General features: G+C 46.8%; 1 protein-coding gene across 6 annotated transcripts in view; it reads left to right on the top strand.

Moving 5' to 3' along the window:
• The first annotated feature begins 1513 nt into the window (after positions 1-1513).
• LOC139746342 (receptor-type guanylate cyclase Gyc76C-like) overlaps positions 1514-16794 on the top strand; it is a 366650-nt gene continuing 351369 nt past the window's right edge. For all 6 annotated transcript variants that reach the window (XM_071657506.1, XM_071657505.1, XM_071657507.1 and 3 more), the window contains exon 1: positions 1514-1604. In XM_071657506.1, the coding sequence (XP_071513607.1) occupies positions 1526-1604 (79 nt within the window). In that variant the 5' untranslated portion in view covers positions 1514-1525. The remainder of the gene's footprint in view (positions 1605-16794) is intronic.

Here is a 16794-nt window from a genome sequence, read left to right as displayed (position 1 = left end):
CCGGGCAGAAGATCCGCGTTCAACTCAAGTGTTCATATGACCACCCCCTTACGGGATAGTCTATGAAATGGGTACTTGGCTGAGGCGTCCTAGCTTCGTCTCTTCGATGTACATCAACTGACTTATATTTCTCTCTTGTGTCTCCCCTGATGATGCAATTATTACACGAAAGTGCACTTGGGAACTTATCGTCTTTCATTTTGGACAATCACATGTTTACCAAATGGCGTCCTAGCTTCGTCTCTTCGATGTATATCAACCGACTTATATTTCTCTCTTGTGTCTCCCCTGATGATGTGATTATTACACGAAAGTGCACTTGGGAACTTATCGTGTTTCATTTTCCCTGTTTTGATAATGAAACTATTGAGGCCTCTAGTATGGCGTTTGTATAATTCCCTGGGAATTACGGTGAGGTAACTTTGTAATCAGTTCTATAGACGGAGTTATCAGAGTAGCGACTGCCTGGCCAGGTCGGCAGACTAGGCTCGACTTAGGAAGCAGAAGTGGATGAAAGAGAGAGAGAGAGAGAGAGAGAGAGAGAGAGAGAGAGAGAGAGAGAGAGAGAGAGAGAGAGAGAGAGAGAGAGAGAGAGAATCTCTTTACCTCGTTATTCTACTCATGAGCTATCTATACCATGCCGCGTAGCTATATGGTAACTTACACTTTATAGAATTTATTAAGTTATGGCTATGGGGTTATAATGGGTATAGTGGAGTTATCGTCTGAAGTGGGGAGGGGGTAGAACTGTAGGTTGGGGATGGGGTATTGCTTTTGGGGAAGGGGGAGGAGGTTGTTATTGCTTGGGTGGGAGGGGGTTGGGTTGGGTATGGTCCAGAGGGGAGGCGGGGTATCGACCGGGAGAGCCCGGGCGGTCCCACCATGGCTGACCGTTGTGTGACCATAACATTCCGTATGTGATCGTGTGAACTCTATACGCATCCCATTGCTTCACTTTAGCCCTTGGGGGATATCCCACACGTCTAGCTCCATGACCGAAGCTGGTGTCAGAGACGTTTAGCCAGCCCGGAACTCCCGACTCTCCACCAGGGGGGAAGAAGTCACTGGTAGAGGAGAGATGGGAGGATGGGTTAGCTCCATCGTTGAACGATAAGTAGCGGGAAAAAAACAATACTCAAAGGAATTTTTAAGGGTACGGGGGTCGAGGGAGGAGGCCAGCCACGAGAGCAAGGGGGGGGGGGGGTGGTGGCGGTTCACGGAAACCAGCCATAGTCACACATTTTATATATACACATCCTTTCTCTCTCTCTATTGTCATATTGTTACCACTACGAGCCATTCTTGTCTTCTCTATTCCATCAACACCTTTTGAGTACCTCAACATAACCGAGTGTTGTTCTATCTGTGAGCGAACGAGTAAATACGGGTTTAATGGGACATTAATGTGGCCATTATAATAATGCGCGTTCGCTGAGGAGGAGGAGTTGCCTCTGGACCTCAGCGCCGACAGAGGCCGCTCCACTTTCCAAGACTCGGCGATGATCGGGTCAAATCCACTGCAGCGATGATGAAAACTGCGGACTTTACCGGGAGATTACAACGGAAATACACTAGCCTTCGTGGGGTTCGAATCTGCATTGCGGGTAAGTGATGCGACCTTGTTTTATAGTCAGTCGATGTTGCATATGTTTTGTTTTGGGTGGTGGTGATGATGCAATCGGAGAGCAGCAGTCCCCCATTATAACGTGACGGGCGGTTCGAGGCTGTGGTAAGGAGGTGTCAGACTCACAGAGCGTCCAGGCGGTAATATGGACAGACGGCTTAATGGCTGGTGACGCCTAGTGTGTGTGTGTGTGTGTGTGTGTGTGTGCAACGTTGATCCTCATAGTTGCCAAAACCAAGGCCTAGTTCTCGGTATTCTGGTGAAGTACATTAACTTCCCTGCAACTGTTGTCATCACGGCTAAGAGAAAGTCATTGACTGATGGGAGAGGGAAAAGGGGTTTCCACTTATATGCTAGCGACATGCTGGTCAGGCGAGCGTGTGTGGCGTCTTGCTGGTGTCAACATTCAACCCAACACATAACAATGACTCCTGGTCTTCCTACAGAGAAAATATTGTGATGTGATATGTAATTGTAAATACACCTCCTACTACATTAGTTTATGGTAGGGTGACACAAGTGGCTTGATGATAACCTTTAGTTCTGCCTGACCCAGTTATGATGACTCTGTCTTCTACTTGACCCATTTACGATAACGGAGTCTTTCATAAATGAACCGGTTATGGTGACTGTGTGTTCTACTTGACCCAGTTATGCTTGTTCTACACGATTACGATGCCTGTGTGTTCTGCATGACCCAGTTATGATGACTGTGTTGTAAGTAACATAGCTATGATGACTGTGTGTTGTACATGACCCAGTTATGATGACTGTGTTGTAAGTAACATAGCTATGATGACTGTGTGTTGTACATGAACCAGTTATGGTTGTGTGTTATGGACGACCCAGTTATGATTGTGTGTTATACACGACTCAGTTATGATGAGTGTTGTACGCGACCCAGTTATGAAACATGACGTCACGTTTCATCTACCCCAAGATCGACTGATTCACCTCCCTCCCTTGTGGCCCATATCTATACTCCAGTGTCTTATACTTTATACTCCAGTGCCTTATACCTTATATCCCAGTGCCTTATACTTTATACTCCAGTGTCTTATATAAAATCGTAACTATTTTATCCATGATCGCTGACTGTGGCACATATCTTTCAGGATAAAGTTCATAAAGATATCTTTTATAGCAATGAGCCAGCAACACAGGAGTTCCCAACCCCTTAGGTTGAAGGTTATGACGGACAGACCCACCAGCTACACTCCATACCAGAGTGAAAGAATGTAACCATCGTATATGTATATATATATATATATATATATATATATATATATATATATATATATATATATATATATATATACCTTACCCTCTTGCCGCAGGAGTCCCTCTATCTTTAATGGAGCTCCCGCAGCGCTCATGAAGCTGGCCACGTCCACTGGGAGGGACCACAGGTCAAAAGGTGCAAGTAATGTTGTTTATATCAGTGCCTGGAGAGTGCAGCGCAACAGAGGAGCCAGTGAATATTGCACAGTGGTCATGGAGGGTCTTGAGATGTGTTGCACTGGCGTCTATAGCGTTTGCAGGGATGGGCGATGTCCCAAGTGTAAACGAGAAGATATAACACGTCTATGTCTAAGGGGTGTGGTTTCCGATGGATGGATGGATGGATGTCTGGTTGGGGGTAGTGTTCGAGTTGGGAAGGCGGTTTGTATAGCGCTTGTTGGATTATTGTGGTATGATTATGTACGTATAGGAGGCTGAAGGTTGAGGCAGGGGTAAGCTTTCCTTTTCTAGTATCTGGGGATGATGGTGAGCTATGGAGTGGTCTGCATAGTAGTGCTTTACAGCTGTTGCAAAGAACAGAATTCCGAGCAGGTTATGGTAGGGCTGTACTGGGAGGGTCGTGGTGCCACTGTGTGGGTGTTGAGTGTTTTGCGTTTGCTGAGCTAACAGCGAGGTTCTGCTTGCTCTGTCTTGTATGATTTGCAGTTTTGTTAGCATGGTTGTCTTCGAAAGGGTAGTCGACAATACAGGTGAGGCGTAGTTTAGGGTGGAGCGGATGAGTTATTTGAAGTTATTTGGAGTTATTCTGCGTTGATGTTTGTGGTGTGGGGAGGGAGTGTACGTCGCGTGGGTGTTAATAGTAGGTGTCTCGCTCAATGGTAGTGATTGGCCATTCAAGGTGGCGTTGGAGTGCCTAGGGTGAGGTTGGGGGGGGGAGGGAGGAGGTTGTAGTGACCGACATGTCACAGGCAAAACACCGCCCCCAGCCATGGCCGCCATCTCGGATGAAAGGAAAATGGATCAAGAAATTAAGGACGAAGAATTGACCAAAGCTTCTGGGGTCTTTGCGGACCCGACTCCTGAAGGCAAGAGAGATCATGAGGAAAAGGTAATCAAAGACGAAAATAAGTTCCAAGACTTCGTTGCTCGAGGGGGGTTAGAACGAGGAAGCATAACGGTCAGTCTTCGTGTGGTTCTCCTCCCTACAGAAACTACGGGAAGCAGACACATGCACACAGTGCTCACGGGAGCAGTGGCTCGAAAATGACACCCCATAAGAACAGGGAGAAGGAGGCAACATCACGATAGACAGAAATGGACAAGTGGAGGAAGGCGACGCCAGGAGAACCCGAGACGCGAAAGACTTTTGACTCCACCACAGCTAAATGAAGTCGTGGAGGCTGAACCATCACCAATATGTGAGCCAACCATCTGCTCCTTGACCCCGACAGGAAACGGGAGTCAAATATTCCAGTGGTGTTATGTGTGTGTGAGGGGGGGCAGGCAGACGGGTGCATTGAACCCACTCGACTGTCCCTGACATTATCAACACTTCGCTCATTACAAGTCTTGCCGCTGTGATGCGCGAGTTTACGGTCCACAGTCACGATGTGGAGTTAAGTTATTCTGGGTCTTTCCTTTCGGTTTCCAAGAGTCTGCGTTTTCTATGGCGTCAGCTACGGGTTGAGGAGGTGGGTGAAGGAGGAGGAGGAGGTGGAGGGGCCAGACTGGCGGGGGAAAGGTCACCCGTTGAGGTTGGGGGGAGGGCGTGTGTCACCCATTGCCAGGGAGATAATATATACCCTCGAGAAAGCTGACATATTCTTGGTGGAGGTTTCGTCAACCCAGAGGGCCGGCGCCATACCTTGTTAGAGCCGTTTTCTTCCATATATGCTATAATCGCTCCACACACCACAAGGGGGAGGGAGAGGGTCTCTCTCTCTCTCTCTCTCTCTCTCTCTCTCTCTCTCTCTCTCTCTCTCTCTCTCTCTCTCTCTCCTGTACACGCCTCTTGGCAGATAATAGAGGCATTTCTATACAAGGCTGGTTATGTAGTCGTCGCCTGGCCTGACCCGTGGGCTTGGCCTGACCCATGGGCCTAGCCCGACCCATGGGCTTGGCCTGACCTATAAGCCTGGCCTGACACCATGGGCCTGGCCTGACCCATGGAGCTAGCCCGACCCATGGGCTTGGTCTGACCCACGAGCCTGGCCAGACCCTGGCTGGCGCGAGGCTAACCTATACGCTTATCATGAGCGGTGTTGTGATAAGCCAGCTATTGTTAGCGGGTAGGGTGAGGTGGTGGTGGTGGACCAGCTGACCCTCAGACACGTAGCCAGGAATGCCTCACTCCTCGTGGAGGGGAGGGACACAAGGCCAGTCATACAACGCTACATTGGTATGAACCTTGAGCAGGAGGGTAGGACCCTTGAGCAGGAGGTATGACCCTTGAGCAGGAGGTAGGACCCTTGAGCAGGAGGGTACGATCCTTGAGCAGGAGGGTACAACCCTTGAGCAGGGGGTATGACCCTTGAGCAGGAGGGTACGACCCTTGAGCAGGAGGGTATGACCCTTGAGCAAGGAGGTACGACCCTTAAGCAGGAGTGTGCGACCCTCTATCATGAGGGTACGACCCCCTATCTTTGAAGGGTTGTCGCTGGAGAAATGTGTCAAGTAAAACATGTATAGAGAGAAAGTAATAAGATCAACAGATTACATGATGTTGTAACTGCTACACTATGGCTAGGCTATAGGTACGACTGGCCCTTTGGCCTAACTGAAGATGTTACAAATCATGTGAACTGTAAAGTCTGTGGTCAAAAATTTGGACACAAACTAGAACACTATGTCTTAGAATGTGAAAAAAAGAAAAAGAAAATAGAGCCTTTTAAGGATAGATCTAAACAAACCCAGCAAGAAATGTCACCACACCTTATTGTTAATAACAAGATACATGAAACATTTAAGTCTGTATCCACTTTTTTTGCATCTAGTCGGTAAAACTTACCATATGAAACTATGTAATGCATGTAATGCATGAATTGTAACATGTAATATTAACCCACTAGGGGGGAGGGTCTGAGTAAGACCCCATTGTGACCCCTGTCATCCCTCTATTGTGACCCCCTGTCATTCCTCTATTGTGACCCCCTGTCATTCCTCCATTGTGACCCCTGTTATCCCTCCAATGTGACCCCTTGTCATCCCTCTATTGTGACCCCCTGTCATCCCTCCAATGTGACCCCCTGTCATCCCTTTGGCGCTACCGCTCACACAGGATGAGCATGGGGTGCACAATAGATTGGCTGGGGACACAGGCACAAATTAAATCAATGTCTCTGCTCATCGTCCATTAGCACCCAGGATCGAGCCCTTGTATGTTAGATAGGCAATATGTGTTAATACATTATACCGTATATATATATATATATATATATATATATATATATATATATATATATATATATATATATATATATATATATATATATATATATATGGGTAGTCATTAGTTTACCAAATGGCGTCCTCGCTACGTCTCTTCGTTGTATATCAACTGACTGTTATATTTCTTTCTCGTGTCTCCCCTGATGATGTGATTATAACACAAAAGTGCACTTGGGATCTTGTCGTGTTTCATTTCCCCCGTGGACTGTTCAAGTCGTCAATCTCTTTTATAAATCGAAAAGGTTTATGATCAGGTCACGCCTCACTCTTCCTTCCCACTTGGGGAAACTAAAGGCCCTCCTCTTAACATGTTCCCTGTCATTCATCTTTCATGATTCTGGCACTACCTTTTGTCTCCTTCTTCTGGACCTTCTCCATTTGTTCTTTGTGCCTCTTTAAGTGTGTGTGTGTGTGTGTGTGTGTGTGTGTGTGTACAGCTTCGCTCTGGCGCGTCTCCAGTGTTCTACCTCCTGTCTCTGCAGCTGGGCCGTTACCCAGGAAGACATAATGACACAACCTTCGGTACCAAACTTACGACTGATTTCTCCAGACATTTTCGGCGCAGTTGGACAAGGTATTGCTGTTGTCACGAGTTGTGGTATAACGCCTCTCATGTGTGTGTGTGTGTGTGGGGCGCGGGCCCATAATATCCAGGGGGTGTTCAACAGGGCCAGCCACTGAGCGCACTTGGCTAACCTACCTCCCCTCCACCCTACTCCTCGCCCGTCCACTGTAACGTAACGTAGCAAAATCTGGTCCCCCTACGACGAGCGAATTTCAGTGAACGAGTCTGCCAAGTGATATAGTAGAGCAGATACATTATATTCGTATGCTCCTCCCCGGCCCGCACACACACACACTCTCTCCTACACCCAACACCAACATCTCCCATTTTATTAATGAGAACATAAGCCTCAACTGGCCAGCTAGACCGCCCAGATTAACGGCTCTAACGACGGGACATTAAACACTCCCGTTTTCTAAACAATCAGATACTTCGTGCACACACACACACACACACACACACACACACATGTGGCCCACAAGGGTCTGTGTCCAGAGCAGGCAATCGGTGCACAGCTAGTCCCAGCTGATCCTCCTTCCCTCGAGGTTTGTCGATAAATGGGTACGTGGCTCAGGCTGGTGTGTGTGTGTGTGTGTGTGTGTGTGTGTGTGTGTGTGTGTGTGTGTGTGTGTGTGTGTATACCTCAGAACAAGGACATGGTACAGATATGGATACACAGGGTTAAAAGACAGGGCAACACGAGTATAAAACTCTCTCTCACCGTAGCACACAGCCTTACATCTTAGGGAACAGTGGACGATGGTCCACTGAGACAGTTCAAAATGGCAATAGTAACTGGAGCGAAGAATACACAGTGGTGTTGATATCACACAATCCTCCAGAATACACAGTGGTGTTGATATAACACACTCCTCCAGAATACACAGTGGTGTTGATATGACACAATCCTCCTGAATACACAGTGGTGTTGACATGACACAATCCTCCAGAATACACAGTGGTGTTGATATAACACAATCCTCCAGAATACACAGTGGTGTTGATATGACACAATCCTTCAGAATACACAGTGGTGTTGATATAACACAATCCTCCAGAATACACAGTGGTGTTGATATAACACAATCCTCCAGAATACACAGTGGTGTTGATATGACACAATCCTTCAGAATACACAGTGGTGTTGATATGACACAATCCTTCAGAATACACAGTGGTGTTGATATAACACAATCCTTCAGAATACACAGTGGTGTTCAGACAATCCTCCAGAATACACAGTAAACTAAAAATGAAACTTGATTTGGTTGTGGAAACTACACGAACTTCAGAGAGGTCGATCCGTTGAAGATAATTGAGGAGGCTGGAGGACTGTCCATATATCTGGAACCACATGAAAGCTTTTGACAATGTACAGCATGAGAGGCTCATTAAGACGCTGGGTCCCTATCTTTTACGGACAGAATGTTATTCTCCTGGAAGGGAACAAAGGACGCATGTCAGAGGAACCCTCTCGAAATGGGTGGAGGTTAATACTAGGGTGCTGCAGGTTTCTGCTCAATGACCGTTAATCTTCTTGATCTATGCGCGAATGACTCGCCTGAAGGTATAGATTCCTACCTAATTGTGTTTGCTGATGATGCAGAGGTCATAAGTGAAATGGAAAGCGAGGAGGATAAGTGCATGTCTTACAAGGAGACTTTGACAGACTCCAAAGTTGGTCTGTTACATGGTTGATGAAATTCAACCCAGGTAAATATATAGTAATGAGATTAGACACACAGTGAGGTAGATGAAGAAGGAATACTTTCCCTCACCTGAAGTAAAGCATTTGCCTGTTCACTTGAACTCAAGACATATCTAACCACGAAAAACTTTTGCAGATCAAGATTGTCAAAGCCTTTGATAACCCAGTACGTTTATCATTTAGTACAATATGTATATTTAAGTTGTAGGAATGTTTGCCAGAAGGACTTGGGCATTAACATTGTCCCCAACCTGTCGCCAGTCCCACATTAGGAGAATAGTCAAGGAGACAAACTCTCTGCTGGTAAATATTAGAAAAGCATTTAGGTTAATGTATAAGGAAATAGCTGGTAAGCTCTTCTCAACCTACAGAAGGCCAAGCCGAGCTTATGCTTCTCAAGCTTGGTCATCGCACTTCAAGAACACGGAAGGCCCATAGGAGGCCAACTGAGACGGCACCAGACTTCAGAAAACTGAATTACAAGGGAAGGATAGAGGGCATGAACCTGCCCAGCTTGGAAGAGAGAAGAGTGAGGGATGATATGATCACAATCTTTAAGTTTTAGAAGAGATCGAACACTTCTTCAACGGATGAAGGGATAGACCAACCAGACGACATGGAATTAGGCAAGTAACTTGTTAAAGAAGATATAGAAAAAAAATACAGTGATGAGGACATGATAAATGCCAACAGTGTACATGAATCTATAAAGCTGTATGACAAGAGAACGTGCAAGAGGTCGGCCACTGTACTGGACAAAGAGGCAGGTACAACAGACTAGACCGTGTAACATTCTTCACCCTTATACTTGTGTAAATATTTGCTGTCAAGCTCTCTTTTGATAGACGCTGCCTTTTCGTTCTGTGTGATTCATATACTTACCCTTGGTTCAACATACCATTAATTATTATCAGTTATTATCATTATCATCATTATTAACTCGTTATTTCTATCTTTATCATTATAATTATCATTCTCACAGAGACAGACAGAGACTGTGGGTTGGCAGCGAGACACCATAGATGTTATACAATCCTTGTTGTTGTGTCTGAGGCGTCTGCTGCCTCACTTGTGTTTCCATCTTGTTCATGTGTTGCTTGTACAGCTTTCCTCCAGCTCTGGTACAACCTCGTTGCTCGCATAACTTTTCTGGCATGCCGACATGCCTGTCACGTTAAACTTTAGTGGGTTTATTCATTAAGAAGTATAAGTAAGTCTTTTGCAATCGTGTTGACAGAGAGAGGGTCACAGCAATACATGGTACAACGCAGTGTCTGTAGGGTTTAAATGCTGAAGTGGTCTAGATCAGGGGTAAGATGCTACTGCTGTTGCAGGAGCAGGTAACAACGTCAGGTGAGATAATATAGGCAGGCGTTGCAGGAGTCCCGTGGCGCTTCTGTAGGCGGGAGGGGTGAAAGTGCGGCAGGCGTTGTGTGGGAGAATTGTGTGGATGCCGGGTCTCATGGAGCTTCTGCAGAAGGAAGGAGAGCGTTGCCAAGGTCTTGATTCAGTTGATGGTTGTTCTTTGAGCTTTGTGCTGCAGGAGGCGCGGTCAATAGGTTCCGTACTTCAGGTTCCTTCAGGAAACAGGGGTTCGAGATATTTTACAGTAGTCCTGTCAGGAGCCAGTATATTTGGGAGCTATTGTCAAAGGAGTGGCACCACGGGCCCATGTGAAGATCAACCTGAAGTCATATGGTCAAGATATGCTGAAGCAGCAGCATTCTTGTGGTCTGAGGCAAGATGACTCCTAGATTGCTGGCTGCACTGATGTCTGGGTAAACGTGATGAAAGCCTCCTCGACCACGCCGAGAGCATTAATCGTGTGGGCGTGGCCATAACGTTCATCATCTGGAGAATTATGTTGGACCGTTGAGTGGAAGACAGATGTGTGTACGTAGACCTCCCGTTGTGGAGGTCATTCTCGTAGTGGAAGACAGATGTGTGTATGTAGACCTCCCGTTGTGGAGGTCATTCTCGTAGTGGAAGACAGATGTGTGTATGTAGACCTCCCGTTGTGGAGGTCCTTCTCGCTTATCTGCTCGGTACCTGGCCTATGACCTACCTAGGTCACATAGGGTCACTCGGGGTTAATATCAGTCGCTTCACGGAACTTGTGTTGGTGATGATAACTGCACAAATCGCCTGGTTGGGTCGTAGAGACAGCAAGGCTTTGTGGAGTTGGCTGTGGATATTGTGCACACGACAAGTTGCTCGTAAGTAGCCTTCTGGTAGGGCCACGTTCGACATGTCCTCATGACATAATGATACGTTCATGATGTTCTGGTGAACATACTCGTCATGGCTGTGGTTATGAGGGTGTGTGCAGGGAAGGTGGGAGCTGTCCTCCCTGTCCTTAGAAAACCAGAATACATGATATTGACTCCCTCGGTCATGGCTGTTCCTGAATTACTCACTCTCTAGGACGGGGCAAGGCATATAGGCTGGGGTATGCCCCTGGGACTGGGCAAGGCATACAGTATGGGGTATGCCACAGTGACAGGGCAAGGCATATAGGCCGGGGTATGCCACAGTGACGGGGCAAGGCATACAGGTTGGGGTATGCCCATAGGACGGGGCAAGGCATACAGGCCAGGGTATGCCCATAGGACGGGGCAAGGCATACAGGCCAGGGTATGCCCATAGGACGGGGCAAGGCATATAGGCCAGGGTATGCCCTTAGGACGGGGCAAGGCATACAGGCCGGGGTATGCTCCTGGGGCAAGGCATACAGGCCGGGGTATGCCCCTGGGACGGGGCAAGGCATACAGGCCGGGGTATGCCACTGTGACGGGGGTAAGACGCAGGCCAAACAAAGATAACAAGAAACATGGCGGCTGGCGCCCATCCAACGGCAGACCAGCCACACGTACCAATTAACAATAAGCGCCAGTAATTAACGTACGTTGTAATCAGTAGACTCTGGCACTCCAGTATAACCCATATACCCTCACGATATGTCGTCATATACATATATATATATATTTTTTTTTCTTTTTGGCTATCGTGAATTTTCTTTCGAGAAATTGATCAAAAGTAATGAGAGAGTAGCGTGATGGTAACACTGTTAGCATGATGGTAACGCTGCGAATCACGGAGACTGTGAGAGTCAAATTATGGATGGAGGCCACTGACCCCGTGCCGTGCCGCACGTGACCCCGTGCCGTGCTGTACGTGACCCCGTGCCGTGCTGTACGTGACCCCATACCGTGCTTTACGTGACCTCGTAACAGAAAGGCACGTGACCCTGAACCACAATGGTACTTGACCCCGTACCGTAGTGATACGTGGTACACTTAAGTGTGTACACTTATATGACTGCTGTGGTGGTACGTGTGACGGTGAGTGAGCTGGGCCTACTTAAATCTGACTTGTAGTAGGGGCAGGCCTCTACCCACGCTGCTCGGGCTGTGATACAGCCTTCCTCATACTAGTAGCCTACTATTCCCTCCCTTACCCCACCCTTGACCCCTCCTGTCATGCAGTGGCTGTGGTGAGGTCATTCACCTGTTAGGCACGACGGTACAACAACCCTTGGGTATTTAGCGGGTGGCGTCCACCAAATGTCTAACTCCATCATGATCAGGACTTGAGGGAGCAACAGTACTTGGACCATGAGACAAGACTCACGTGGGATATCCCTATCGTGCGTCCCAGGGAACAGCTTGAATTAAGGGATGAAAAAAAAAAAAGGGGTGTGTTTACACCATTCGTAAGAATCAATGGGGTCCATCCATATATCTCTCGTTTTCTACGAATCGTCCACAGAGACGCGTGGGGAGAGCGGCAGCCAGCGAAACGCATGTTCTCTGGGCCGGATCATGAAACTCAAATGGCTGGAAAGGCCATATATCTATCTTACCTCCATATCTTGTTTCTGTAAACACTTCAACAGAGGGAAGAAATGAAAATTTACAATTGATCATGTTTCATTTAGCTAACATATAGTTGGTCACGATAAAAATCTAGTTATGTAAAATTTCGTCAGTACTTAAATAAGAATCAATTTCAATTTAATTCAATTCTTCTGAGTCTGTGAAATGGCCAATGAAAGACCATTCAAAGGCTGGATTTGGCCCGCGGGCCGCCAATTACTACATTATCATTCTTATGCATATCCGTTATCATATCTGATTCTTTTATTACATCATAAAAACAGTGCTTTTAAATATGTCCAAATGTGCTTTGTGAATGAAAATCATTTATTTCAAGTTAAATACCTAGCAAGATATCATGTTGTGACCGTCAACTAACCCTCGTACATGGCCATCTTCCAGGCGCATCTCTTGAACCAAGTTTTCGGAAACACTCATTGATTTTTGGCTGTAGTCATGGTATTACCCGTAACCTTTTCGCTTTCTTCCTTTTCTTCGTCAACTCCTTGTATCCACTGGGGCAGTTTAATGTGGCAATAGTCGGCAGAAATTATTCATCAACCTCTCACTCTCACGGATGAATGTGTGTTTACATTAGGATCGCTTGGGCTGGGACGATGGTTCTCGCTGCTGTGTGAGCAGAAAGGATGGCTGAGGGAAATCCAACCCACAGAAAACTGTGTATCGCATTAGTATCTATGTCTAGTGTAAACATACCATGACGGTCACGTCCTCTTTGCAGCAGAAAGCACAAACTACAACCACCCAACCCTGGGGTATACCACCCACCTCTACTGTACATGCACCTCGCCTGCTTCCATTGCCTCACCATACGTCTCTCATTTGACCTAATCCTTCTATATTTTTTCCATTTTCCTGTACCTCCCAATGACACCTTACCCTGGGCCACATGTCAGTGTAACTCGTGTTTTCCCTACCCCTTTCTCAGAGCCCTCACCATCCCAGAAGCACAATAGACAAAAAGATCACCTTAAATATATATGTACCATAACAGAAGATAAGGGAACGGCTGTAAACCAGGCAGTGGTTTGGTCACTTGCCAAACAGATTGTTTACTGCGTGTATGTATGTTTGCTGGACTGTGATAATACTTATTTACCGTTTCATTGCCAGACGAAGTTGAATGAACGGAGTTTTATTAGCATTCGTTAGCCGGTAGCGTGTCAGGAGTTGATAAGGGCTTTGGCCACAGCTGTACCGGATGTGATTGGAGTTCTGTAAGCCTGTAGGGCATTATGTTGGCTCGGCTGAGCTTAGGTAGTGATGAGAGTTACGTCAGGTCATAGGTGGGCTGGAGCCTGGCGTAGGGTGGTGTCAGAAACGTGTGTGTGTGTGTGTGTGTGTGTGTGTGTGTGTGTGTGTGTTTCACATTTGGTTACACCTGACAAGCGTTGCTAGCTTCTCCTGCTGGTAACAGTGCCCTGGCCCGGTGCTGTAACGCTGTGTGACTTTTGACGCTGATTGGATAAAGGCCACCAGACTCAACGTCATGGTGTCAGTCTTGCAGAGAAACGTTTTTCTATTCCATGATGAATTTCAGGAATGGAAACGTTTAATGATGTTTCTCAGGTTGTTAGTTGGGGTCGGGGTCTGTCAACGGCTGGGGTAATTAAGGCCATCACTGTCCTATGAACACAACTCGATCCATCTGTAACGCCTTCTGAAGTGCTAAAGACAATTCTAAGATACGTACAGGTAAAGGCTGGTCTGCGGCAGGGGTGTGTGATGTCACCGTGGCTGTTTGATTTGTTTATGGATGGGGTGGTTAGGGAAGTAAATGCAAGAGTTTTGGAGAGAGGGTCGAGTATGCAGTCTGTTAGGATGAGAGGGCATGGGAAGTGAGTCAGTCGCTGTTTGCCGATGATACAACACTGGTGGCTGATTCGAGTGAGAAACTGCAGAAGTTGGTGACTGACTTTGACTGAGTGTATGAAAGGAGGAAGCTGAGAGAAAATGTGAATAAAAACAGCGGGAAACATTTGTGTATACCAACAGCGTCTCAGCTCCGCTTCTTCTTTTGTATATCAACTAACTGTTCTACGTCTTCTGTCTCAACTCCTGTATCTCCCCTGATGATGTGATCATTACACGAAAGTGCACTTGGGAACTTAATCGTGTTTCATTTACCTCGTGGTTATCAGCCTCTGAGGCAAGTGCTCAGTACGGAGAAGATTATAATCTTTAGAGTCCGTCCCCCATAACCTTATAAAATGTTTAGTCTTACATTCTTCACAGCGTCCATGTGTGGGGCTCTTCCCCTGCCTGTAATTAGGTGAAGGTAAATTGTTTACAGTGGGGTCCATGTTCTTTATCACTTCCCGACAACCACAACTATGGTCTGGTGTCCCCTCACTCACCCCAGCCCACAACAATCATGAGGTAAACATACAGTGTCCGTATTCTCACGTGAGTGACTCCTCATCCTCACAAGTAAGTCATGAGTGTGTACTGAGGTCTTGTCTCCCTCACTCACCTCATGGTCATAGAGTCATTGTGGTTCTGTTCTTGTAATGTGGGACTCTGTCGGTACAAGGTGAGGGTCGACGCAGACGTTCACATGTCTCTCTCTCTCACATGCAGATCCCTGTATACCATGCTCTCTCTCTCTCTCTCTCTCTCTCTCTCTCTCTCTCTCTCTCTCTCTCTCTCTCTCTCTCTCTCTCTCTCTCTCTCTCTTCTTCTTCTTCTTCTTCTTCTTCTTCTTCTTCTTCTTCTTCTTCTTCTTCTTCTTCTTCTTCTTCTTCTTCTTCTTCTTCTTCTTCCTCAGTATCAATATGTGTGTGTGTGTGTGTGTGTGTGTGTGTGTGTGTGTGTGTGCTACAGGAGATTTACATACCAGAGCGCAAGCCAGTCTCATGTGTAATCTGCGACGGGTCATTAGTCTGTCATGAGCCATGAGATCGTGACTACCTCGTGTGTCTAGTGTGGTAACACTGCGTTCCTGCAGCGCGGTACGGTACGACACTGTGAGCAGGCACGGCAGGTGGAGGGCGGTGCGGTACGACACTGTGAGCAGGTATGGGAAGGTGGAGGGAGGTGCGAGGTCAGGTAAGAGAACACGAGGATCAGAGACCGCGAGGACAGGTGAGACAGGATGGAGAACAGGTGAGAGAACACGAGGATCAGAGAACTCGAGGACAGGTGAGACAGGATGGAGAACAGGTGAGAGAACACGAGGATCAGAGAACTCGAGGACAGGTGAGACAGGATGGAGGACAGGTAAGAGCACACGAGGACGGTACAAGCAGAGGTAGTCCCAAGTTGGTGGCAGACAGGTGATATATTCTGAGGGCAGACCACATTGTTTACCCCAGACAGTACTTAGACAGGAACTTTTAACAAACCACATGGGTCTGTATCCTAACCAGATGGCCTAATGACTTCAAGGGGGGGGGGGGTGTTAAGGAGGGGGGTAAATGGATCTAATGACTGAACGATCTTGTCTGTGTAACGTCAGGGAGGTAACATGAGACAACAAGTTCGAACACAGGTGAAAAGTTGCGGGGCAGTGAAATTTAAGTTCACTTTTTTGTGTGTGTGGTCCAAGTTGGTCTGGTACACTGGCCTAGTTACCATGGAAGATGTGAAGCAAGTCGTGTGTGTGTGTGTGTGTGTGTGTGTGTGTGTGTGTGTGAGTGTGTGTGTGTGTTTGTGTTTGCCTACTTAGTCCTCCTGTACAGGGAAGGGGTTATTACACTCGTTGGCCCCAAATCCAGAACTTACCTTCTGGTTATCAGTTCTCTTTTCCAACTTTCTTCATTCCGTTCACCACTCAGTCTATTCCATTCACGAACCAGTTCATCTCATACTTCGAGACTGCTTCTCCACACCCACCATCCTGTGTGACATGAGCCTTGGGTAATATCCTGTTATATCTTCTTACGTGGCTCTGTCCCTAACTCCTTTTCGAAGAGCTGTTCACATCTGACCTCCTCACACTCGTGTAGATCAAGACTATGGTCACGTCCTCCCTTACGGAGGAGATGACGTTGTTGATCAAACACAAGTTGTAAGCCATTTTCTTGATCATAAGTCGAGTACGAACGCTCCCTCAATGGCTGTATACATTCCGGCAATCATCATAATTCATAGTTTATCGCTGAAAAATGAACATAATGTCTCTCAAAACTGTGAGTTCATGCCGGGAACAGATAGTATGAGAATGATTAATCCTATCTATGCCAGAATGATTGATTTGTCTTATCTATTCCTTCAGTGTTACGACTCTTGTAACGAGGTTTATCAGTGTTACGACTCTGATATCCCGTCCAGCAGGTGTTACTGGAGTTACCCCCGTGTTACCAGACGGGTT

Source organism: Panulirus ornatus, chromosome 64, assembly GCF_036320965.1.
Source record: "Panulirus ornatus isolate Po-2019 chromosome 64, ASM3632096v1, whole genome shotgun sequence".
In the NCBI taxonomy this organism is placed as follows: Eukaryota; Metazoa; Arthropoda; class Malacostraca; order Decapoda; family Palinuridae; genus Panulirus; species Panulirus ornatus.
The sequence above is the reverse complement of the archived record's forward strand: the minus strand, read 5'-3'. Positions and strand labels throughout refer to the sequence as shown.